This window comes from Synchiropus splendidus, chromosome 7 (genome assembly GCF_027744825.2).
Source record: "Synchiropus splendidus isolate RoL2022-P1 chromosome 7, RoL_Sspl_1.0, whole genome shotgun sequence".
NCBI classification, from domain to species: Eukaryota; Metazoa; Chordata; class Actinopteri; order Syngnathiformes; family Callionymidae; genus Synchiropus; species Synchiropus splendidus.
Window position 1 is genome coordinate 20,155,664 of NC_071340.1, and position 23,710 is coordinate 20,179,373.

At 42.4% G+C, this 23,710-nt stretch overlaps 4 protein-coding genes across 14 annotated transcripts; 2 read left to right on the top strand and 2 right to left on the bottom strand.

Annotated features, from left to right (window-relative positions):
• Positions 1 to 166: 166 nt before the first annotated feature.
• On the bottom strand, positions 167 to 2,974 carry LOC128762721 (calcium release-activated calcium channel protein 1-like). Of its 2 annotated transcripts, none has more exons than XM_053871169.1 (2): positions 2,623 to 2,974; positions 167 to 1,630 (listed from the first exon to the last, which is right to left on the bottom strand). In XM_053871169.1, the coding sequence occupies exons 1-2, from the start codon at positions 2,734 to 2,736 to the stop codon at positions 1,085 to 1,087; spliced, it is 660 nt and encodes a 219-aa protein (XP_053727144.1). In that variant the 5' UTR covers positions 2,737 to 2,974; the 3' UTR covers positions 167 to 1,084. The 2 variants fall into 2 exon arrangements, with proteins under 2 accessions (XP_053727144.1, XP_053727145.1); XM_053871170.1 differs by lacking the exon at positions 2,623 to 2,974 and adding an exon at positions 2,171 to 2,604.
• LOC128762720 (lysine-specific demethylase 2B-like) lies at positions 2,600 to 11,508 on the top strand. Of its 4 annotated transcripts, none has more exons than XM_053871168.1 (10): positions 2,600 to 2,747; positions 6,609 to 6,833; positions 6,928 to 7,071; positions 7,731 to 7,817; positions 8,044 to 8,322; positions 8,625 to 9,430; positions 9,515 to 9,678; positions 9,755 to 9,916; positions 10,009 to 10,227; positions 10,521 to 11,508. In XM_053871168.1, the coding sequence occupies exons 1-10, from the start codon at positions 2,700 to 2,702 to the stop codon at positions 10,700 to 10,702; spliced, it is 2,316 nt and encodes a 771-aa protein (XP_053727143.1). In that variant the 5' UTR covers positions 2,600 to 2,699; the 3' UTR covers positions 10,703 to 11,508. The 4 variants fall into 4 exon arrangements, with proteins under 4 accessions (XP_053727143.1, XP_053727140.1, XP_053727142.1 ...); XM_053871165.1 differs by having other exon boundaries at positions 2,622 to 2,762; XM_053871167.1 differs by lacking the exon at positions 2,600 to 2,747 and adding an exon at positions 4,011 to 4,195 and having other exon boundaries at positions 6,612 to 6,833.
• Positions 11,509 to 12,653: 1,145 nt separating this feature from the next.
• LOC128762971 (E3 ubiquitin-protein ligase RNF34-like) lies at positions 12,654 to 20,376 on the bottom strand. Of its 6 annotated transcripts, none has more exons than XM_053871616.1 (8): positions 18,970 to 20,375; positions 18,465 to 18,683; positions 17,340 to 17,726; positions 16,596 to 16,658; positions 15,210 to 15,411; positions 15,109 to 15,138; positions 14,200 to 14,241; positions 12,654 to 13,788 (listed from the first exon to the last, which is right to left on the bottom strand). In XM_053871616.1, exons 2-8 carry the CDS (start codon positions 18,630 to 18,632, stop codon positions 13,601 to 13,603), a joined length of 1,080 nt encoding a protein of 359 aa, XP_053727591.1. In that variant the 5' UTR covers positions 18,633 to 18,683; positions 18,970 to 20,375; the 3' UTR covers positions 12,654 to 13,600. The 6 variants fall into 6 exon arrangements, with proteins under 6 accessions (XP_053727591.1, XP_053727587.1, XP_053727586.1 ...); XM_053871612.1 differs by having other exon boundaries at positions 19,436 to 20,374; XM_053871611.1 differs by having other exon boundaries at positions 18,465 to 20,376.
• Positions 19,817 to 23,604, top strand: c7h5orf34 (chromosome 7 C5orf34 homolog). 2 transcript variants are annotated; one of them, XM_053871609.1, is made up of 11 exons: positions 19,817 to 20,298; positions 20,382 to 20,471; positions 20,537 to 20,740; positions 20,803 to 21,032; positions 21,104 to 21,184; positions 22,110 to 22,230; positions 22,299 to 22,399; positions 22,475 to 22,544; positions 22,617 to 22,711; positions 22,786 to 22,832; positions 22,905 to 23,604. In XM_053871609.1, the coding sequence occupies exons 1-11, from the start codon at positions 20,083 to 20,085 to the stop codon at positions 23,069 to 23,071; spliced, it is 1,422 nt and encodes a 473-aa protein (XP_053727584.1). In that variant the 5' UTR covers positions 19,817 to 20,082; the 3' UTR covers positions 23,072 to 23,604. The 2 variants fall into 2 exon arrangements, with proteins under 2 accessions (XP_053727584.1, XP_053727585.1); XM_053871610.1 differs by having other exon boundaries at positions 19,818 to 20,298; positions 20,533 to 20,740.
• The last annotated feature ends 106 nt before the right edge of the window (positions 23,605 to 23,710 follow it).

The window sequence follows — 23,710 nt, forward strand, 5'->3', positions numbered from 1 at the left end:
TAGCAGTTGTTTGCACATTTTGCAAGTCTGGTTTGGGAACTTTTCTCCACAGGAAGTGTTAACATATTTACTTGTTACCTCCAGCTGTTCTTCAACAGTTAAAAGAAAAAAGAAGAAAAAGAAAAGGATTAAAATCTTAAAATATTTTTATTTTTCAATTCGCGTAACACCAGTGTCATCACAAAAGAAACCACTTCATAATTTATTTTAAAGCTGTAACACCAGTTGTTTGACCCGTGTCTCCAAACAGAAACATGGAAAACATTAAAATTGGGTTCTTGAAAAGGCTCTTTTGACACCTATTTATTAAAAATCAATATGTACCTTAAATGATGCACTGAAGCTTTATCCCAAAACAGGCTTAAATGTTTTGCAATGTTTTCCTAACATCTTAAAAACAATGGCAATACATGAAAACAATCAATACACAGCACAACACACACAAAATAGAAAATGTCTTAAAAATAAATTAAAATGACCCAAATATGATTGTCAAATGACCTCGACTAAATGCAACTTTCTTTTGCATATACAATAATATATAGCAATTGTGTAATAGCGACCTGTTGCATTTTCAGCCATATCAGGAAACCAACACATCTCTTAACAGAGAAATTATTTTAAAAAAGAGAAGTAAATTAAGATGATATAAATGTTAAAATAAATATCTTTCAAAAGTACTTTTTTTTGCTTAAAAGTGCACATAAAAAGCTAAGCCTCATCTCTGAAACACCCAATACTATGAGAAAATGAAGGACAGTACTGATAAATACAGCTGTAACTTTTGCATTCAGATTTGGGTAACGTAGCATGAGGCTCAGTCAACAGTTTAAAATACATCCCATACAGTGACCTTTTGTTTATTTACTCAAAACAACTGAAGCGGTCTAATCCTTGACTACTTTTCATTGTACAATTTGTCTTAATCCTGTTTCATCCATCAAAAGTGTACAAAAATGCATGCACGTGCGCATAGTAAACAAGACAACATCTTAAAATCCAACATATGGCACTGAGTGTAACAGCACATTGGCATGAAAACAAAGCAAAGCTAGAGTCCAAAGCAGTGAAAGAAGAGCATCTATTAAGCAAAATGGGCAGCAGCTTTCAGGTCTTCATTCTCAACCCTGTGGTCCAACTGGTTCTGGAGTCGAATAACTTGCTCCAGCTCACGGATCTGCCGGTCAGTTTTGTGGCTGACCAGAGTGCGGTAGAAGTGGACTGCAAACACGATAAAAACAATCCCAAAGGGAACCATGATGCAGGTGGAAGCGATTGCAGCAGCTTCACCAGAGGTGATGGTGACGTTCTTTCCAGCTCTGGTTTCGAGAGGTAAAAACTTGACCCAGCATAGGAGCATGACCTCTGTGAGGAAGAGCAGCGTGCCGATCACGGTGGAGAAAGCCCAGGCTAACTCAATATGGCGATGCATGCGCTCGTGAGGAGACTCGTTCACTGAATTGAGGTTGTGTACGTTGCTAACTGCCTCCAAGTTGGGAAGGATGCAGGTGCTGATCATGAGGGCGAAGAGGTGGACCGCAACCAGGACTGTGGTGCAGGCACTGAAGGCGATCAGCAGGCCCGGTGGATACTCATATTCACCCTCCAGCTGGACCTCAACCATTGCCACCTGAAAAGCATTAACAAAAGTAAATATAAATAACGGGTGTGATGGCTTTCAAAAAGGCCAACACATTTTGATAGCTCACAACCACGCAGCACCCGAACTCCTCCTATGTTACACTTCATATTCATGTAATCTGCAGTGAAACAGCCATTCCATGCATGGAAAAATAGGAAAACGCTCGACGAAGTGCTGTCACTTACTATATGCAGTAACATGTTGTGGATAAAATATTATTAATATATACAGTATTTAACCTTAACAGTACTTGTAAAATTCATAAAATCAATTAAACATAATGTGTTTTTCAAGGTTTTGTTGCAGCTTGCATTCATTGCAATAGTTCTACCTGCTGCAATCAATGACAATATATTTTATTCCTTCGGTACTCTGATGTTAAGATGCACTCGCTACTCACAAACAGCTGCCATTTAAACATCTACAAAAAGCACTTGGCAACAACTCAAACCAACACCACCTGAGCTCCCCTTGTTTTAACTTCACGAGGTAATAATGTCAAAAAGCTAAATTAATTATTTAACACACCAAAGTGACTGCTGAAGAACTGATCTGCTTCTGAATAGTTGGATGCCGTTATATTGAGACGCTTGAATAAAAGGGGGTGCATCAACAACGTTTTGTACTGGTGAAGAGACTGATAAATATTTACAATAAATATTTACTTTATATGACATATGATATGACATTAACTTTTAAAAGATTCTAAATAAATACTATCATTATAGTTTCATAACACACGGCCCACTGAACGAGGATTATAGCGTTTAATCTAGTATTGTTTAAAACCACCTGTCTTACAATCAAGCTATAAGATACATTGCTTAAATGAGTTTTAGATTTTAAAGGCCCATAAACAGTTAAGACCTTGAAAGCAACCTGCGTCACAATAATACGAGCACTTCAAAGACATGAAAACAACGTCAGCAGCCAAACTCTTGACAGTAACGTCTTATCTGAGTGCGCGGAGGAAAGTGTACCATTGCAAATCCAGACAGCAGAGCAGAAGTTCGGCTCGTAGCTTTCAGCTTGGCACGACTCAAGTACAGTTTTCTCCATGACAGAGCCTGTAGGGAGTGTTCGTTCAGGCTCATTCCGACGCTCGGTGAGAGTTATTCAAGTACGAAAATAGTCCGTATGTTTAGCGAAGGAATACTTCTGGGTAATACGTGCAACGGAAAAGAGAAGGGCGTTTGGTTCCGCAAACGTGAGGCTTGTGATATCGACGCTGTCAAACTCTTGACAAAACTTAACTGCAGGAAACACAAGATACCCACAATTCAATGCTGGACGGGAACGCGCGTGGTAGACGACTGCGTCCCTGTGGACGCGCATTCAGCAGAGAACATGGAATAATGATTAAAATGTACTTTTACCGACATAGAAGTGGTATAATAAAGAAGAGTTTTGAGAAGGCGCAATCACTAATATTTTGATAGGTTGCTTTTACTCATCCTCACGTTCATTAAAATGCTCTTACATCAGAGGAGCGCTGAGATTAACCACAGTTAAAAGTGTTACATAATTTTAAATATGCATATCATTCAAACTAAACCAAGATGAATCTCTTGATTAATTATCTTTTCAATCAGTTGGTAGACACCGAAGAATTGAGTGGCCAAACTAGTTTAGAGGTTGGGCGGGGAGTTCTGTCATCGAGGCACAACTCAGATCAGAATTGCAGGGAGAAGATCTCTGAGATCTTTGGCCATTTCCATAGTTTTTTAAAATTATATTTCTCGCCAATAAACTCTCAGTAATGATATAACTAGTTGGGACTCGTTTTAGAACTGCAGTTAAACTCCAATCACACATGAGCAACACATGATTTAAAATGAGCATGTTAATCCGATATAAACTAAACTTGTGTTGTGCATTATTTGTGTTGTTGCAAGTAGCATTCATCATTGCATCATTTAACTCACGCATGCTGATATCACATGCTGCAGAAAGAGAGTGAGAGATGAGCGTCACCTCATTATTTCACTCATGTTTGAACATATAAGAATTACATCCAGTATCGTTGTGGTTAGCGGTGTTAGAGCCATAATTCAGCCTATGTGGTTTTAGTGAGCTTGGTGCTCTTTGCTTTGGCTGCTGCCCCCGCAATCTGACCTCGCTGAGCGGAAGAAAATGGACGGACGACTGTTGACTTCCCGTTTCGCTTGTGATGCGTTTATCACACATATTCAGCGTGGTTAATACAGCTCCTTCGTGCCTTTTTTATTCAAGCGAGTGATTTAAGCGCATTTCTTTCAACGTTGAGCAATTCATTTGGGCAACAAATGTCATAGAAAGGCGTGTGTTTCACAGATTTGTCGATTATGTTATTCTAATTATTTAAAAATTATTTACAGTTGCAGTTTTCCTGACTGATTTGAACGCAACACACTAGTAGTACCAGCTGCTCATGTTAGGAGGGGGCGGGGTGAGCAGCGCTGTTGGATTGTTCAGCCATGTTAGTTCTCTGCTGTTACCAAACGATGCGAGTGTGGAGTCATGGCCTTGTCACTGAGCGGAGACGATGAGGAGTACGATTCAGAATCAGAACAGGTCAGTCATCTATGACATAATGCACCATCACAACGCACCAAGGGTTTTATTTACTCCACGAATCGAGGTACTGTAAACGAATAAACGGCGGAATGTATTTCTTCGTCAAACGCTCTTTCGATCGACTTGTCCCTGAAACAGATCGGAGATTTAAAAAAATAAATCTATTTTAAATCGTATTGAGACGAATTCACTAAGCGAGCGTCAGGCCCTGGTTACTAAACGTTAGATTTAGTGAATCAGAAAGCAAAACCTGCCCGTCAAAACATCCCGAGTCCTCTTGTGTGGACATCACTTCCCATGCTAGCAAACCCTTGACCCATATACACTGTCCAGCAGCGACACATCGCTCGTGACCTCAAATTCCGCCGATTTTGAGACGGTTGCAAAGAGAACTTGAGTCGTCCGAACCGTCCGACGGCATTGGAATCCACTGATATGCCCCGTGTTTTCCAGTGGTTGAGATTGAAACACTTCCTTAACTTAGCCACCGCACTGCCTTTAAGAAATGTTGTGGGACTCAGGAGGGGGATGGGAGAGGGAACAATGAAGGTGCTCTCCTTCTGTTGCCTGTGGACAACAACCAGACAAAAACAAAAATGGGATTTCATTGATTTCATTTGTTTGTCCCACTCTCTACTTATTATATGAGAGCCAGAACAGATCTATGATTTTAAAAAAACTTTCGGCTATTTCAAGTTAACTTTTAAATGGAAAAGTACTCCATAGCAAGTCATAAATAATTACCTCCTCACTTACCCGTAGGACGAGTTCTTGAGAAACTGTATCAGAATTCTTTGACAGAATGAGAGCGCAGGGAGACAAACTACAATTACGGTAACAGTGACTGTTTATGGAAGTATGACAGGCTTCATTGTAATTTCTTGTTTTCAAATGAGACCCAACATTAGCCAGGATTAATGATCCAATGGAATTATAAATGCCTGCCAAACTTCTGACACCACCACGGCCTGTGTAATGTTTATATGATTCCGAGTGCTTCTTCTTACGTAATGTTCATTTTCAAAACACAAAGTTCTCGTTCATGAGCAGAGTAATCTCAAACATACTTGGAATGGGTGTTAAAGGCCGCAGCGCACAACAGTCATCATATGATAAGCCTTGTTATTTCCTCTTACTGAAACTTACTCCAAAGCTGAGTCACAGCACTTTGCTGAGTATGTAGGCCACATTTTTGACAACGCACTCCTGCAAATCCAGCCAAATTCTCCACATATTAGTGAAGAGTTAGTCACTGCTGGATCAGTCGCTTATTTTGTGCGATCAAGTTGGCTCTTCTTTATGGAGGAAAACATTCTCTTTTGGAACCTACAATGCTGAAGTTGAGGCCAAAATGTTCTGTGCTGTCAAACATCTGTAAACTAACAATGATGTCACTGTTCTACTCATGCTTTTCAGACTTTTAGGAATCACTCTTTCTTTTATGTCCGTCATGGTTTGGTGCCTTACAGTAACCCCACTGTGTATGTTACAGTATAGTATTTTTATGATACAAAATACTATGGTAAATTAAGTACAGTTGCAATTTGTCTTCCTTCATTGGCAATTTTATGTTGTGGAATGTCTCTGTAGCATATTATCCAAAATATTTGGATCAATATTTACCGGCCTTTGGTGACTTGCTTTTTAGTATGAAACACAAATAAAAAAAACTCAAGAGCACATCTTGTTCTCATGCTGCGAATGAGAGCTAATAGCAGAAAGCTTCCATCCTGTAAGATTTTCTGCATCTCCTGCAGGCTCAATTACCACACAGTGTGTTACCACGGTAACACCTCCTGCTGGAACAAAAGTATCCGTAATGCCGTATGATTTGTCTTATTTCAGTAGAGCTGTACCTTGATTCCATAGCAACAGAGATGATTCTAAAAATAGATGAGAGAATTTCGCACGTTTCCCTTCTGGTTGATTCATCGGTGAACTGCATGTGAGAGATGAAGTGGGTGTTTTTGAAGGATGCCACAACTGGTAGTTTATTTACTCATTTAGTCCATATACGTATTCGGAATGGATGCAATGTAAATATGCTGATGAGCAGGGACAAAGACAATGTTGATCATGTTTTTTGGAGTTAAAATATCTCTAATTCTTCATCATCTGGCCAAGAAGATAAATATTCTCAGAACCACTGTTTGTCCCAGGTCAGGTGCAGCGCATGTCTGACACTCGCCTATCAAAGCAATTGCATCGGATTCAAGGGCATTATGACGTCAGCTGATTCATTGTTCACTTTCTTCACTCATCATATGCTGTCCATGAACCATCACTGTTGCAAAGACCTTGATCTCTGCGTTTAAAAAAAAAAAAAAAAAAAAAAAGCACCAAGTTGACTTTAATCATTCTCGATATATAGATTAATGGACCATCTTCTCCTGCCACTTTTGTCCTGCAGCAGCGAGCAGCCAATCGGCCAAAGCCCAAGATGGCAGCGACTTCAGCTGTTAAACTACCGCCTAACCGCAGCTCTTCAGGTGCGAGACGTCGGCGCACACGCTGCAGGAAGTGCGAGGCCTGTCTCCGGACCGAGTGTGGAGAATGTCACTTCTGCAAGGACATGAAGAAGTTTGGGGGTCCGGGCCGCATGAAGCAGTCCTGTATCATGAGACAGTGTATTGCAGTAAGTTGATTTTCTGTGTTTTCTGTGTTTCTTAAAATTGTTTCAAGTTAACCTGCTTTGATTTATTTTATTTATTTGTATTTTTTGCCCACAGCCCGTCCTGCCTCACACGGCGGTGTGTGTGGTCTGCAAAGAGGCCGGGAAGGAGGACACTCTGGAGGAGGAAGAGGATAAGTTCAACTTCATGTTGATGGAGTGCTCTATCTGCAATGAGATTGTTCACCCACACTGCCTAAAGGTACACAACATCTGAAGTGTCCCACCCCCTTTTAGAGTGTGGCTTTCTGGTTTTGTTTAGAATTTTGAGTATAGCCTGTGCTGGTCAATACGATTTCAGACTGCTGATAAATCTGTACTTTCGGGTGGGGTTGGACAGGCGGGTTTATCGTGGTGTAGCCAGGTATAAATAGGCTGAGTGTTCTGTGAGTCATGCCTTGAAATCAAGTTCCAGGAATCTGAGTGACTCACGCAAATTTCGCTGTTCTGCTTACAAATTAATGTTCTTTTATTCATCTTCCTTGCCAGTTTATCTTTTGATATGTATGAAGTCTGCATGGTGATGTAATAACATGTGCTGCTGGATGAAAACAAAAGAACACGCCCAGAACGTAATAATTACAGAGTGTTTCAGTCAAACCGGTTGTTTGGACATGTTGTCTCTTGTCAGTCGTGTTAAACTTGTCTCTTAATATTAATATTTGTCCTTCTCCTGATGTCACCCTCACAAAAATTTAACGACCTCTCATTACTTTTACTCTTCTTTTAAAGCGGAGTCTGGCCACGCGAATGTGAAAAACAAAACTTTGTGCTTTGCACTTTCACTTCCGCATATTTTTTGTTTGAGAACAATATTCAGAACAACTGGATTTTGAGTGATCCTTTTTCCTGTTTTGCCAGGTGACTGAAGCCTCAGGCGTGGTGAACGACGAACTTCCAAATTGCTGGGAATGTCCCAAGTGCAACCATGCGGGAAAAAGTGGGAAAGTGAGTAGTGTGTGTGAAGATTGTGGGTTCAGAAACAAGATAATGAAGAGTAAATTATGAGTTAACCTTTGCAAAGCCTTTCTTTGTTGGTCGTCTTGAAGATTTAGGATTATTTGCATTTTAGATTAGCATTTTGGAACAGATAGTTGGCATTATAACGTATGAAGTTGTTTTTGGCTAAAGGTATAAAGTTGTCTCGCAATGTTTGTCCCCTTTGGTATTAAAGCAAAAAAGGGGTCCGGGTTTCAAGTACGCCTCCAACCTCCCTGGCTCTCTGCTGAGGGAACAGAAGCCTGTGAAGGAGGAGGGGGATGTATCTTCAGCCCTCAAGAGGAGACCTGATAAAGAGGACATGCCCAGGTTCAGACCGGACGAGACTCTTCACCGACAGCCACCGTTGCTCACACCCAGCAGCCTCCCCAGACCTCGACCTGAGGACAAGCTGAGGAAGAAGAGGAAGCTTTTTGAGGAGGAAGATGAGGAGGATCTTGCTGGGAGGAAGCGGGTGAGTGTGACAAGCTCAGGGCTACATGTGAAAGTCTTCAAACACATTTGAGATACAGTGCTAGTCCCATGCTTGCTTTCAAATGGAAAAAAAAATATGGAGTACGGTAAATTATTTTGTTGCTTAAATTGTCCGTGCACAAAACATTATAGGTTTCCATTTTAGTGGGGCCCTTTACTTATTGGTAAGCTATCGAACCCCAAAACTGTTGTTTGAAACATGCAGGCGGAAATGAAGGAAACCAATATATAATATGATGGTGTCTAAATACATTTTAAAGACATTCATTTCTATACCTTCAGGAAAGGCCAGAGGACCCATTCTACCCAAAGTTTCTGCATCAAATAAAGGTGGAAGAGGGCCATGAAGATGGGTACGAGGAGGATGATGATGGCAGGGAGGCTCACTTCAGAAGTTTCATGGAGAGGCGAGGTCATTTGGGCGCCCTCGATGACAAACTGGATGACAAGAGCGAGCTCTTTAACCAGTCTCTCAGAACTCCCCTGGCAGACAGCGACCAGTCTCTCTGCAGTTCTCCACAAGCCGGCCCCAGTAGCGAGGGTGGTAGTGAGACTCAGGAAAAGGGCCCTCGCCCAAAAGCCCGTCGCAAGCGTCGCCTGCCAAACAGGGAGCTGAGTCGAGAGCTGAGCAAAGCCCTGAACCAGGAGATCCAGAAGACCGAGGATTGCCTCGCCAACGAGAACCGCCAACCCATGAAGGTGGAGCCCGAGTCGGAAAATGAGGAGCCCAAGCGGTTGTTCCGTAACGGCGGAGAAATGGGCGATCAGAGAGCCCACCTCAAGACCAAAGAGATGAACGGGACCCCATGGGAACTGCGCCACTTCTACCCGAGTCAGATTACGCCGCTGGGCTTCAACCGGAGCACGCCCACGAGCCGCCCTGTGCCGCCACGCTCCCCGCCAAAATGTGTCCAGATGGAGCGGCATGTCATCAGACCGCCTCCTATTAGCCCGACACCCGACAGACTCCCTCTGAAAGACAATAAAACTCATCCATTACAACGCGAGGTCTGGATGAAGATCTTCAGCCACCTGACACACCAGGATCTCTGCGTGTGCATGAGGGTCTGCAAGACCTGGAACCGATGGTAAAGAGCAGATAGTTGCTGTGATGTTTAAAAAAAATGGTGAAATGCAGCAGTCGAGTTTCAATATTGCTGGTTGATTCCCAGGTGCTGTGATAAGAGACTGTGGACAACAATTGTGCTGAACCGGTGCAACTCCATCACTCCTCTGATGCTGAGCGGCATCATCCGACGACAGCCAGTTTCCCTCGACCTCAGCTGGACCAACATTTCTAAAAAGCAACTGAGCTGGCTCATCAACAGATTACCAGGTACCAAACTGAGGGCCACAAAACAACTGCTTTGGAGTGGTCTGTCAGTGTCTCTGAAGCCCGTCTTGTCTTTCAGGGCTGCGGGTCTTGAGGTTGTCAGGATGTTCGTGGGCAGCCGTTTCTGCTCTCTGCACCTCCAGTTGTCCCCTGCTGAGAACCCTGGATGTCCAGTGGGTGGAGGGTCTCAAAGATGCGCAGATAAAGGACCTCTTGTCTCCTCCCACCGACAACAGACCAGGTAACCCCACCAACTGCGTAGGAAACAAGCAGTATTTGTTCACATTGAAAATGTATCTGAGACTGAGACTTCTTTGTGTGACCACTTGACAGGTCAGGTCGACAACCGCTGCAAGTTAAGGAATGTGGAGGACCTCCGACTGGCGGGTCTGGACGTCACTGACGCCTCCCTGCGTCTCATCAGTCGGCAGATGCCCCTGCTGTCCAAACTGGACCTCAGTTACTGCAACCATGTCAACGATCAGTCGGTCAACCTGCTGACTGCAGCAGGCACCACCACCCGAGACTCGCTCACAGAAATCAACCTGTCCGGTGAGAAACTTAGACGTTATCATGTTTGCATAGCAACGCTATGTAAAGTTGTTTTTGTTTGGAGAAATTGGTTGCATCATAGTCTCACTGTTGAGTCCACCCTGACGTCACAGACTTCACTACTCCACAGTGTTTGCTAATAAACGGTCTGTGCCAACATGCACTTTGTAAACTGAATATATGAGTCGGCGTGGTCGCTACAGTAGGTCAAAGAGAACTGCTTTACTGTTGCTGCTTCTTATGTTTATAAAACAAGATGGTGAAAATACGATTTACCCATTCCTCTCTTCCAGTCTGTAACCGGGTCACGGATCATTCCCTCAACTTCTTCAAACGCTGCGGAAGCATCTGCCAAATTGACCTTCGCTTCTGCAAGCAAGTGACCAAGACGGCGTGCGAGAGGTTCATCGCAGAGATGTCAGTGAGTGTGCCGTTCAGACTGAAGGAGGACAAGCTCCTGGAGAAGGCCAGCTAGTTCCTGAGAGGACCTGGTAGAATCACAGACTCTATGCACTTCATGGAACCTGTTTTTCATATGGCTCCCTCTTTTGTCGGCATCATAATGAACAGACAGGCTCAAGTCGAACGGACTATAAAGAAGAGAAGGTAAGAAAGGATCGCTCACTGAAAAATATTGCATGCATCTATGTTGAAGCTTTTCTAAAAAAAAAACGTGTTGTAATTGACTTTTCAGTTGTTGATTTTTGGTCTTAAACATTTAAAAACAGTATTTTTATATGAGCCTTATATTGAGTTTAACTGTTTTTGACAAAGACATATCATGCCCCTTTCCTGCTTCTCTGAGACAAGTAATTCTGACCATTAAAAGATCTTGATCTAATGTACAGTGATTAAATATTAGACTAAATTATAACATTATCCAGAATGTATTTCACCTCACACTACTGTCCCCCTCTCCTTATTCTTTTCAAATATCGTTTTGGGAATTTGTCAGCAGTTGAACATTTTATTTATTACTTTTTTTTTGTATTTATTAATGTATTTAGCGGCAAGTATTTGGGGGTGGGGACATCGATTACTGATTCTCTCTGGCACTGATAATCTTACAATTACAGTCAGACGCACATATCCAGTTGTTCTTCCACATTTAAGACGCAACTGTCTCGACCTCCACACCTTCTATGGGATGTCTTGTGCTGTGATTGATAAGTTATTGCCTCAGGTGAATGTGGTAATGTTTATATTTGTAAATCCAAATGCTATGTGCTAATATGCATTAAAACAACTTCATTTGTACCAGAATGCTTTGTGTTTTGTTGTGCTGATTCAGTGATCCTGCTAGTCAGAGTTGTGTAATACCACTGTGGTGCAGACATGCCACATCAAGACAAACACAGGTGTGCAGAACTGTAAATGACTGTTGTCAATTATTGCTCGGTCAAAGGTCACCCGTTTTGCAAAAAAGGAAAAGGCATCTTGTACGCAAATTTACTCAAACGATTATATAATAATCATGTACAACACAGCCAAAAAAAATGTCAGATGTAAACCACATTAGAAATGGTGTAAAGGAGGAGTGATGTGCTGAGCTGTAGGTTCTTTTACAAACATTCTGTAGCGTTCCAAGTGCGTTTTATGTCTGTGTATTGGCAGGTATCTTGCGGACGTTACGTACCCGATACAGGAGTGGTGATACTGTATATTGCAATACTGTAAGTTCAGCTAGGTATTGCAATATTTTTTAACAAGCGCTGTCATTTTAAGGGTGTAACGCAGTGTAATGATGAGCATGAAAGTTTATTGTTATGAAGTCATTCTTGTTCGACTTTCAGTTGAATTTCTTACAGTCCAACAGAGGAATGAACAGTGTACAGAAAGAAAACTGTATTAAACACGTCATAACTGCAGCAGCATATCCAACTATTAATGTATTAGTCATGACTGTAGTTGACTTAAAATATCAAGAGAATATAACACAACCAAGCCAGCCAAACCAGCCAACAATGCTGGGCCACATATTGGTTAACCCTGTCTGGGTGGGTATAATGGGTTATAGCGGGGCAGATGCGTGGGTCCCACGTATGATGCCCATAACGGACACCACAATGATGACATGTGGGCCTGGGTTGAAAGAGGGAACATTTACATTGGACCCATATTTTTTTTTGGTCCCAATTGGATCGATGGTTGGGTCAGGCCCATCATAAAACAACTTTCATGTGTCTGTGGTGAAAAACGTAGAATTATCAACTGTTAAAATTTCTTTCCCCTGTGTTCATTTCCTGCAGAGCAGATTCTTCTTCGCGCGTCTGTTTTCTGCAGAAACAACTACCATTAGCTGTCCGTTTGAGCTCATCGCACTAAAACTGTTCAGCACAAAATACACTGTGAAAATGTTTCTGATAATGACATTGCTGTTTGTACTTTCAGTCACTGATATCACACAAGGAACAGTAGACTTTCATTAGAACCTTTATTTAGCAAAATAAAAAGTTAAGACGTTCCCAAATACAAAGACAAAACCTTGCACACGAAACCTCTGGAAATATGATCATTATCATTATTATATTGTTTAAGGAATAGCAGCAGGTGTGACTTTATCAGCCAGAAGATACTTGATAAATGTAAAATGAGAGGAAACATGCTCCGGTGCAAGACAGAATCTGTTAAAACACAGGTAAAATCAATTCAGAAAAAAAAACGATTTATACGGATCAACATCTGTAAATGCACATTAAACAATTGGATGTCTGTTCTTCCCACGTGGGCCTGTTTCACTCATAAGAAAATAAATAAAAGCATTGGGTTTCATATTTGCACAGTTGAGATCAGAGAAGTTGGTCAGTTGAGTTAGCACCGGTTGTCGTCTCAGAGACTGGACTGAGGTGTCAGCGGAGAGAAGCTATTGCTGCGTTCACACATGTAAACACTTTTGTGTATCTCGAGACTACAAAGCAGATATACATGAATCCACATTTATCATGAACAGAGGCACCGCTGTTGACTTCTGTCTTCAACACTTTTCCACTCAAGAGTTCACGCTTCATCACCTGTGACTGTGAGTTGTGTCGCAGTGAAACAAAGTGCTCTTCACAGTAGACCCGCACACCGTGTGGAGGAGGGGTCGGTGAGAATCACACGAGCTTGGCACATGGTTTGGCACCTAGTTGTGTTTCCCTCTCCTCACGGTCGGAGTCTCATTCCTTGGCAGCATCCAGACAAAGGTGTTGTGGAGGAAAGAGCCTCAGCTGTAGTCAATTTGAAGTTTCTGTGTTGCATTAACCCTCCGTGGACAAGTGCCACACATTCACTTGGAAACAAAACATACGAAGCTTCACTATAACTCCAAAGGTTTCAAGCACGATGGACAAGTCACTGTTGAGATGCGAATGCCGCGGCTTCCTGTGCTGGTTCAGGACTTGAACACATGCACTGCTCTTACTACATACTGCCTGCAGATGGGGCACTCGTTCATCCTCTTGCCGCACTTGGTGCATGTGACCATGTGTCCGCACTCCAGGAGGACACAGTCGATGGCCGCGTCCATGCAGATCCTGCAGAGGTTGTCGTCCTGGATCGTCAGAGGTCCCCTCTCGCCATCTAGGACAGAGACAGAATTATTGAAGCCTCTTTGGTCGTCCACTTATCTGACATGATCCAGGTGCATTTGGATTTCATGTCAAATCCAACATTATTTTTTCACATTGTTCTTCATATCCATCCACTTTGCTTCACTCAACTCTGAATGGTTGACCAACATAAAAGGCATGCATTGGCGAGGGGTGACAACAAAGACACAGATAACAGGGGCTTTTGGTTGCGGAATTGTGGAAGTGGCGGATTTGTGGAAGTGGCTCTTCCACAAACAGTGAGACAGTGAGGGTCGGTAACAGCATGAAGTGCCACACTTCTTTCACAAATGACAGCGACAATGATATTGTCAGGGATGGAACAAAGGCAGGTCATGGATGATCACCATGGCAACAGTGAAAGAGCCACCACAAGACTTACCTGGAATAGCACCGTTGCGGATTGGAGGAGGAAAGGCCACAACTTTGGTGTCAGGAATGTGAAGTAAAGGAGACGATACAAGAACTAATCTTAGTGACTGAGTTGTTGGTGATATTGATCAGTGCAGATTCGGGCTGTGTCCCATTTCTCACCCTAACACTGGGTTTTGCGCGCAAGTGTAGTGTGTCCCAACACTACTAAGAGTGAGGGCACTCGACGTTCACCACTTGAAATGATCCCTTCAAACCGAGGGAGTTCTGGAGCTGACTGGAAACCAAGTGGGAATATGAAGTGTGGATAGATTTCCAGGATACCAAAGTACTTTATTTAAAAACAATGTTGGATAGGGCAACAGGGACATTTTAGTGGGGAGCACTACTCTTCCGTTTGATGACTTTGTCTGGTATCACATGTTCGCGACCCAAATAGTCTACCGTGTCCGACTACATGAACAATACAACACGTATCTACAGTAACATTATGTTTTTATTTCTTCCTAACAAACAACAACATCCTCATATCGCTAACAGATCTCTCACCGCAACATAGCGGCCAAGTGATAATCTCACTCATTTGGTTGGTTCACCAAACCAAGTGAGATGATCAGTGCCGATGCAAGAGGTTGCAAAAACGTTGGACATGGTATTTTCAAAACATCTCCAACACTCGATATGCAGGAAACAAAACACAGCACAGCAGCCAATGACACGTTGTCTTTACGTGTGACATCATGAACGTCATTCTTAGGGACGTCAATCACTTCACTTCGTCTTCGAAGGGCACTTCATAGTGGAGGACACTCAAAACCAAGTGCTCGTGTTAAGTGCTTGTGTTAGGGTGAGAAATGGGACACAGCCTAGGAGAAAGGATGCAACCTTCACAACAACAGGGAGGGATGTGAAAACCCACCTGCGGTTACAGAGCTGCTCACATTTTTCACTGCAGACGAGACAAGGCATATTTTCACAATCACTCCACAGTTATGGGACTCAAATGAAACGATGACTCACCCGACTTCCTGTTCTCTTCGGTCTCTCTGTAAAGTCTGCTCACTCGCTCCACCAGCTCCCACTTCTCACAGCAGCCCGAGTAGTTGACGAAATTCCTGACCAGGATTTCTTTCAGCTGTCTGACGGACAGATCCTCGATGTCCCTCAAGCTGGAGATATCGGAGAGAGAAGCTCGGGTGCGACGCCGCGTCTGAGGACTCGCCTGTCGTGGTGAACGGCACCGGTCACGTAGACCAACAACATAAGAATCAGAAAGACAGGAAGAACTAGCAACAAACAAAGCTGCATTGTTTCGTGTCTCTCTCTCTTGAGTTGTGCACTTGTGTGCCATTATTATTATATTAACTTCTTATGGCTGTCATGTACGTCCCTGAACGGCCAGTGTTCTCTCAGTATCAAATGATATATGACACACACATATATCAACGTGCAACACTCATTTTGCATTTACTTTTAGACATGCCTGTTGTGTTATCATTTCTATGTTTCCAAGACTCTTAAAATGGTTTATATTTCTCATATGAGCGTGTCAGTCTTTTTTTTTTACATCATGCCATCTTTTTATTCTTTGTTATGGTGGCCTTTTTAATATATAATTTTCAACAATATGATACAATATGTATTCCGATACAGCAGTGGTGATATGATTGCAATAGTGTAAGTTCAGCAATATATTCAAATAAATAAATATGATTTGACATATATTATATTTATAATATAATGTGCTTGAAAACAAATTTACTATTGGGACATCTCTTCAGTTAAATTTTGCTCTCCAGCACAGGAATGAACATCTACTTCAATCAACAAAGTAACTCCAGTGTGCAAAAAGAAAATGTTTAAACATGTCACAAATGCAGCAGTATGTACGTATCTCAGTATTAAACAGTAAAGTATTAACGTAGACAACCTAAAAAAAATACTAAGACAATAATACAAAATCAAGTATTGCAATATTTCAGCCAAAATATTGGTACAACATAGAATCAGGTATCGCGATATTTGAATGTGTCAATATTTTCTTACACCAAGTTACAGTCAACTCAGTCCTCTGCTTTACTGTTTGTATTTAATATGTTTTCTAATCTTTGACTCTTGTAAAAAACTGATTTACATATATGGTACCTCACTTAAGAGCCTACTCAAGGCTGGGGGGGGGTAAATCTGGCCCACTGAGTAATTTTTTCTGGCCCACAAGATCTTAAATCAGGCATATAAAGTGCTTGAAAAAATACAAAATACTAGGTAACCTACAACACATGTAACACGAGTGTGCATGGGCCAATATATCATGCAGACATGACACGTCGATATGACACGTTTTACCTTTAAAATAATTTAATAAATGAATGAATATTCTTTCCCTTCGCAATGAGCTTGGGTTACCTCTGGCGTGTGGTCACTGGGGTCCAGGTTGAGGAGAGACACGGACGTGGCATCGCCGGAATCCTGCAGCACAAATACGACAGACGTTAGGATGCAAGAAAGAAACTGTCTGGGGATTAGGATTAAACGTTCATAATCCATCCCATTGATAGTCTGTGAGCAGCAACAAAGCGCCGCTGTCTCCATTCACAGAGGAGATTAGCGCTCGCACAGCAGGCCGCAGCGTTTTAGCGCCCTGTCCGCCGCTCAGTTGTGCTCTTTGTTGTGTCCTGGTGTTTGTTTACAGCTGGAAATGCTGTGTAGCTTTCACCAGGAACAGCGAGCAACCGAGGAAGGAGGCACAACACTAGAAATCTCTTTAGTGTTGTGATGTTTCTGAAGCCGGTTTTGAGTTTTGGATCCTGTCTTCCTCGCCATTTGCATTCATGTGATCCGTTGGAAAACAATAAATCTTCAGTCGAGCCACATTTCCAAGGACACAGAGTGATGAATAATGGCCTTTCAAAGGAAGCCTGAATGTCAGGATTGTCGAGCTGCGGCTGATTTTTCCACACAGACTTGTGACACACTAGCTCAGTATCGTGTGTATCCCAGAGGGATACTTGGTTCAATGTTGAACCTTTGATGACAAACTTTTTATCTTAACTTATTAGAATTTCATTTCCTTTCAACACACACTTCTTCAATTTCCTTGCCACTCGGATTCCTGCAAGCGTACAAATGAATGTTAGGGCAAGTCCTGACCTGGTTGGTATCAGAACTATCACTTCGGCTGAGCGGCTCCTCCTGAGAGACGGCAAAAGTTGACAGCTCCGATGCCGACTGCGTGGTGGACGCCGTCGGGGAGTAGATGGAACGTGAGTGGAAGCTGCCCGTGTCCTGGTCCTCCTCTTCTTCAATGCCTTGGTGGCACAGCACCAGCTCCACTAGGTCTTCCTTTTCCCTGCATGTGTCCGAGGGAATGTTGTGGAGAAGCAAGTACTGCCTCAGGTCTCGGACTCGTAGGCGCATGAGCCGCGGCCTCTGGAACGCCGTCGCCTTCAACAGATGACACGTGGCGCAAATGCGAAGATTCTCCTGCAGCACTGAGCACAGTGAGCAGAAGTTCTTCTTGCAGTCTCGGCAGATATACTAGAGAAGAGACAGACGGACACATTCAATAATGAATGTAACACACAACAAATCATATTTCTATGAAATGCAACTCCGGAAAAGCAGGAAAAGGTAAGGCCTGGAAATCACATCTTCACCAAAACAACCTTTCCTGAATTTTTTAACCTGCCACATCTGCTCGACTCTCTCAAGGCACGCGAGCAGCCGGCAGCTTGTTTTTTTTAAGTGACAAACATCAAACAGTAATAAATGCAAGAGTTGGGACTAGGCAGCTTGGCGAGAGAGAGTGCCAGCGCGGGGTCCTGGCTGGATCACACCAGCTCCACAATTTAGGCAGAAAACACTTTCATTTGGTGACTATTCAAGTCCAAACAAAGCAAATACCAACACAAATGATTCTGGGCAGCAGGTTCACTGACAGACAGATGCAGTTTTTTGTTGCCGCTTCCTGCCCGCTGCTCTCAGGATGCACAACAGGAAACTTTGATTGGACTCTGTGTGTATTGTCAAACATATTTTTCTGTCACTGTTAATGTTTTTTTTGTTCATTTATTTCTAATATTTGTCTAATGTCCATATATTAGAATTCTGGACTCATTGTTTATATATGCAATGTGTTGCAGCTGAGTGTGCAGCTTGTGTGAGTTGCTGCTGTGACACATTGAATTTCCCCACTGTGGGACTAATAAAGATAAAAAGAAAAATCTAAATGTACATATCAATAACACAATATATCACGCGCGACCATGCACCCACCTTCCTTCTGAAGACCGAGAAAGCCTGGCCACAAGACTTGCAGACTAAACCGGGACTCCCTGAGCTGGATGGGGGGTAAGTGGAGTATCCTGCACTGGGGGCAAACCTGAATGGCCCAGCACTGGCCCCAAAACCAGGGTGCTGGCCTCTGACAGCCCCAGTACCCATGACCTCATTCAGCAAACCACAACATGAAGCCCACACGGACGAGGCCCCTGCCTGAGGATGACAAACAAGACAGTTCATTTTAGAGAAGATTGCCTTTATTCATCGCGCAAGGGGGAGATTTTTGCTTGTCTGCAGCATACTATTATTATGACAAAGCACTGGCACATCAGTAACATCAGGATTGTCTTACAGACTATTTCGATAAAAGAATAATTGTTATGCAAAGATAACTTACATAAATATCAAATGGACTTGTAATAACTTGTAAACAATCTACAGATTAAAATTCATCATAGAGAGCTAAAGTCACTTTTATCTTCTGCTGGCTTTTACTTACCTACATCCACTTCCACCGAAGAGTTGGAATCCTACAATGGCGTCAATATCTGATGTTCCAGAAATCACAGCAAGACTTAACCCTGCGATTACCATGGTAACCACAGAGCTACAGCGCGTCATGAGAGCACATATGGACGCCGCTTAATAATAGATGAGATGACTAAAAGCCTTCGGCCACAGTTAACACGATGAAGAATAAAGCAAGCAGACAGGAAAAACAGGCGACTGACTGTCAACCGCCAGCAGCTAATGTGACAGTGAGGTGGGGAAGTGACTGACAGGGTGACAGTTGCGATTCGCCTCAATCCAAGTGACCGTGATCTCGGTACCAGACAAACATCAAGTTCGCTGACTGGCTATTAATCCAAGTGTTTACACGCGCGGATACGTGCTACGTGAGGCTAATTATCATGGCTGGTAACTGAAGCTTGAAGCAGCACCGACGCCGGACGAACGGGACTCACCTTCATTGCAGCAGCGGTGTGGACTCAGCGGCCCAGGCTGACGGTACAATCATCGCAGAATGAAGCGTCACTTTATGCAGCCGCAGCTCGAGCTCGACCGAGAGCAGAACCTCACCTGCTTCTTCTCGCTGTTCTACTGTCGGGCTGCAAACGTTGTAGTGACGCAGTACCACCACCTACCGGTCACTATTAGAAACGCATGTGTTTTCCTTACATCCACGCGTAATATACAGTTCATTGTCTTACACTTTCTCATAGACTCCGAGTTCACATACTCTTTCCACAAGTTTTTACTTCAATCTTAATCTTAAAATAAAGAATAAAAATAAACAATAATAATTGTGGTAACTAATAAATAAATAAACCACAAGTAACAAGGGTTGTGTTTATTTTACTCGTAAAAGGTGAATGACATAAACAGACCTTCATCGGTCAAGCTCGTGTTTTTTTTTTTTTTTTTTTTTTAAATGGTAGTAAATAATGTGTTCGTGTCCGTATTGCATTCTTTTTTCTTTGATAACAACTACTGTCAGCCGGAATCCTTCTGGCAGAAAACCTTCAAAGAAAACTAAACTTAATGACGTCACAACGGCGCCATATTTCGAGTCAGTAGCGCTTCCAGCAGGAACTAAACCGAAGGTGTGTTAATGATTGGAATGATGGAAAGCTCCTACCAAATCAGTTCTATGATCATGTACGATGACGAATCGGTCGACGTGCGGTTTTCTGACGGATCCCAGCTTCAGCTGTCGTCGTGTGGCTGCGAATTTGTATTCATTCCACCGGCTAAGTGCAGCGGTCCTCCGCCAGCAACCACCTCTAGAGTTCGACAGCGGACCAGGTTCACCACCAGCGCTTACAGGGTATAATGACGAGCCATAGCTGTGTTCTTACTGTATCGTGAGCTGTAGTCTCCTGTCTAACGTTAGTTCACTGCGCATTGCAGGAGATGACGTCGGCAGCCTTGTCCTTTAGGAATAAATATGCCTCTAGACCTTACCTTCCTGAAGAGCTCATTCCTTCTGCCCACAAGCAGGTAAAAGGTGCAACTGAAACTTAGTGGACTACGCTTCTAAATGAGACATCTGCCTTTTGAGACAGCCTTTGGACAGCATTGACACTGGTGTCCAGTGGCCGAGCTGGTCTTCTGCGTGTTGCGAGCTGAGTGCTGAAGGCGAGACAGTGGTCAAGGCGGAGGATGGACGAGCCCAGTTGAAGCTGTCTCCCTCTGGTGAAGAGTTCTCGGTCCAATTCTCCTGCAGACTCAGCCAGCCACACCGTGAGAGCAGCGGGGAACCAAAGCACGTAGGTTACTTGAACGTGATCTCATAGAAATGATGAACAAACGTTCCCTATTCTTTTCTCAGATCGAGGGGTCGTACCAGTCGACCACTGTGGTCCAGCACCACTCCTGCTTGAGCGTTCCTCCAACATGGCACCACCCACTCTCCTTGGCTCGGACTCACAGGTCTGAACCGAACGGAGATGATGCACACAGAACCTCTGATGAGATCAAAGCATCAGGACCGACATTTGAAAGGAACTCCTCTCTTCCCGTGGCTCTTCCTCTGACATGTTCGGCGCCTCACCGCCACAGGTGCATTGATCTCTCAGTTATTTAATCTAATTTGTGTTGACACTATGCGATGATCCTCTTATGCTTTTAAGGTGGAAAGACCAAGACCTACCAGACCAAGACTTTCCAAGCGAGCTTCTGAAGGTGATGTGGTGTAAAGGAGTGACCTATAGGTAGGTCAGCGGTAGCAGATTTGAACTTAAATATTAAACTTATTTTTTATATAGTTAGTCTACCACTTATTCATCTGGGGTAAAAATAGTCATGTTGGGACTTGAATGAGTTAATTACGATTAATTAATGACAACAAAAAATTAACTTAATTTAATTTAAATTAATTTAACAGTTTGCTCTCCAGGCAACAGGGAACCTTTGTCAGTGCAGGAGTTCCTGGTCCACTGATCCCACTGATGTACAAGACACGTGGCAGCTAGGATGAGAACGACAACAACAAACATGGAGGAATCCCTGAACAAAAGCAAACAAAAGCATCTGTTTGCTTTTGTTTAGGGATGTTTTTCACTACACAATGGCCAGGGTTTCCACTACTCTCAACGGACTTGATTCTTATAGATATAGAAATTCTTATACAAATATTTTCAAGACATTAAAAGAGCTTTAGTTTAAATAAGGTGATATAAAAACTTGAATGTAGCCACCATCGTGATTTATTGTGCTATTGTCAAGCTGATGCAAAATAAACAGTATTTTGTTGTTTAAATGTATGTATGGGTCCATCATTTGATTCAGTAATATACCAAATTCATTCAAATTGAAAAATGTGGCAAATATTCTTATACCATTAAACTGCAATTAATTGAGATTAATGAATCACAAATTCTCTAATTAACTAGATTAATTTTTTAAATCAAATCCGACCCCTAAAAAATAGTTTACTTGTTTTCATTTTAGTGAATAGTTACAAGTCAGGCAGTGTAGTGTTTCGAGTATATTCTTACCTACAGAAAACAAAATAATTGTAATCATTATTAATAGATTTGATTTAGTGCATTATTTCAGATGAATAATAATAATTCTAAAATGCTGTCATAACCTGCAATTATGATGTTGATGCTGCATCTTTTTGAATTGATGCAGGATTCTTGGTGGAACCGTTCCAGTCGTGGAAGTGTCTCCAGGAGATGGATCAGTCATGCGTTCTAATGGCATTCTAAGCAATTATTTTACTCATTACAAACCAGAGTTCACATCAGACGGGGTAAATATCCATTTCTGCCTTTGTGTTTGTCCTTTCTTTCATATCGTACATATCCTCAAATATGCCAGGTTGTTTCAAAAGTGAAAGAACTCACTCACCATCTAAAGAGTCTTCCACCGGATGTTCCCGGGCAAAACTCTGTCTCTTCCCTTGTGAGACGTGCAAGCAGGTAAAACATGTTGGTGTGAGGATTCTAGTGAACATTATATCGGCACGTCTCATTGACCCGCCTGCCTTTCCACAGGATCCTCAGCTGCTACAACCAGGCCAAGCAGTCACTGAGGCTGTCTGTCTTACCCAGCTGTTTGCAAGAGGTGATAGACTCAACAGTTATATCCAGCTGTGCACTGTCTGTCGATTCTTATTGTCGTCTACTTGCATCGTAGGACAAAATCTTTGCAACGGCAGCATCATTTGAAGACAGCTTGTCTAACCTGACACAGTCTGAGGTGCATCTGAATGAACACACAAGAGAGAGTTTGTAAGTTACTTTGAATTCCTATATTATTTAATTTTTATTTTTGCTTTCACATGACTGTTATAATTGTTCCTCAGGTCAGACCTTGTTGCTGTGGAACTAGAGAAAATAAAAAGGTTCAACTGTATCCTTCAGGTTATTTTCGTTTTTTTGTTTGTTTGCCAAACATGTGTTGTGCTCTTTAATATTTCAACAGTTCTAGTTGAACACTGCTGTACACCTCTGAGGAGTACAAGAACAAAGGAGCCCATTTGTGAAACCAAGGAACCCATGAGTGAGAGAAGCATTACAGAGGCTCTGCAGAGGACTTCGCGGGTGCTGCAGGATATTGATTCTGTTCTGTCTACAGCGCCGATCACCTGAAAGGTCCTCCATGTTGACAGTATTTTAATCTTCTCTGTCGTGTCACAAGGTTACTTCACTGGGGGAGATGACAGAAACTGCTGTCTGATAATGGTATTCTCTATGTGAATGTGTGTTAAAGGTTGTAGAATTACAATATATCGTCTCTGCCCCGTGGCGTTTATTTAAACTTTTTTTTTTAATGCAAAAGGTGGCAATAATAGAATACAGCTAAACAAGCCTAAATCTTTCTCCTGTGGTGCTTCTAAGATCTAACATGATGCATCACTGCAAGCTTGATCCGGTTCTTTCTCTTCTGATGTAATGTGAAGGTGTAAGATACCACACCACTTGCATGCAGGAAATGGAAACAGCCCAAAATAATAATGAACTGCTAGGTCGTGACGCTGCATCGTTTTGCAGTGCATTGGATTTGATGTGGCACAACTGTGTTGTCTTGCTGTAGAACTTTGAATTCAACAATGTTGTCTGTTGTCAAACAAATTTGCAATTTTGCAACTTTAGCAATGGAATTTTTGATCATGAAAAAGGGAAACGACACTATTTATTTATTATAACCTCTCCAAAAGTCTTTTACAAAATTGTGTGAATGATGTATTAATAAAGGTTACATGATTTGTATTTGTCTTTTGCATATTT

Coding starts and splice junctions, on each gene's coding strand:
- LOC128762971 (XM_053871611.1), bottom strand. CDS start 18,710: ATGAACTGTCTTGTTTGTCATCCTCAGGCAGGGGCCTCGTCCGTGTGG. Junction 15,139..15,209: donor CGAAGAGAACAGGAAGTCGG/GTGAGTCATCGT, acceptor TCTCGTCTGCAG/TGAAAAATGTGAGCAGCTCT. Junction 14,242..15,108: donor GAGCAGCTCTGTAACCGCAG/GTGGGTTTTCAC, acceptor CTGACACCAAAG/TTGTGGCCTTTCCTCCTCCA.
- c7h5orf34 (XM_053871609.1), top strand. CDS start 20,083: ATGATTGGAATGATGGAAAGCTCCTACCAAATCAGTTCTATGATCATG. Junction 20,741..20,802: donor GCAGCGGGGAACCAAAGCAC/GTAGGTTACTTG, acceptor TTCTTTTCTCAG/ATCGAGGGGTCGTACCAGTC. Junction 22,712..22,785: donor GAACACACAAGAGAGAGTTT/GTAAGTTACTTT, acceptor ATTGTTCCTCAG/GTCAGACCTTGTTGCTGTGG.
- LOC128762721 (XM_053871169.1), bottom strand. CDS start 2,736: ATGAGCCTGAACGAACACTCCCTACAGGCTCTGTCATGGAGAAAACTG. Junction 1,631..2,622: donor TGCTGTCTGGATTTGCAATG/GTACACTTTCCT, acceptor AATGCTTTTCAG/GTGGCAATGGTTGAGGTCCA.
- LOC128762720 (XM_053871165.1), top strand. CDS start 2,700: ATGACAGAGCCTGTAGGGAGTGTTCGTTCAGGCTCATTCCGACGCTCG. Junction 8,323..8,624: donor ATCTTGCTGGGAGGAAGCGG/GTGAGTGTGACA, acceptor CTATACCTTCAG/GAAAGGCCAGAGGACCCATT. Junction 9,917..10,008: donor TCCCACCGACAACAGACCAG/GTAACCCCACCA, acceptor ACCACTTGACAG/GTCAGGTCGACAACCGCTGC.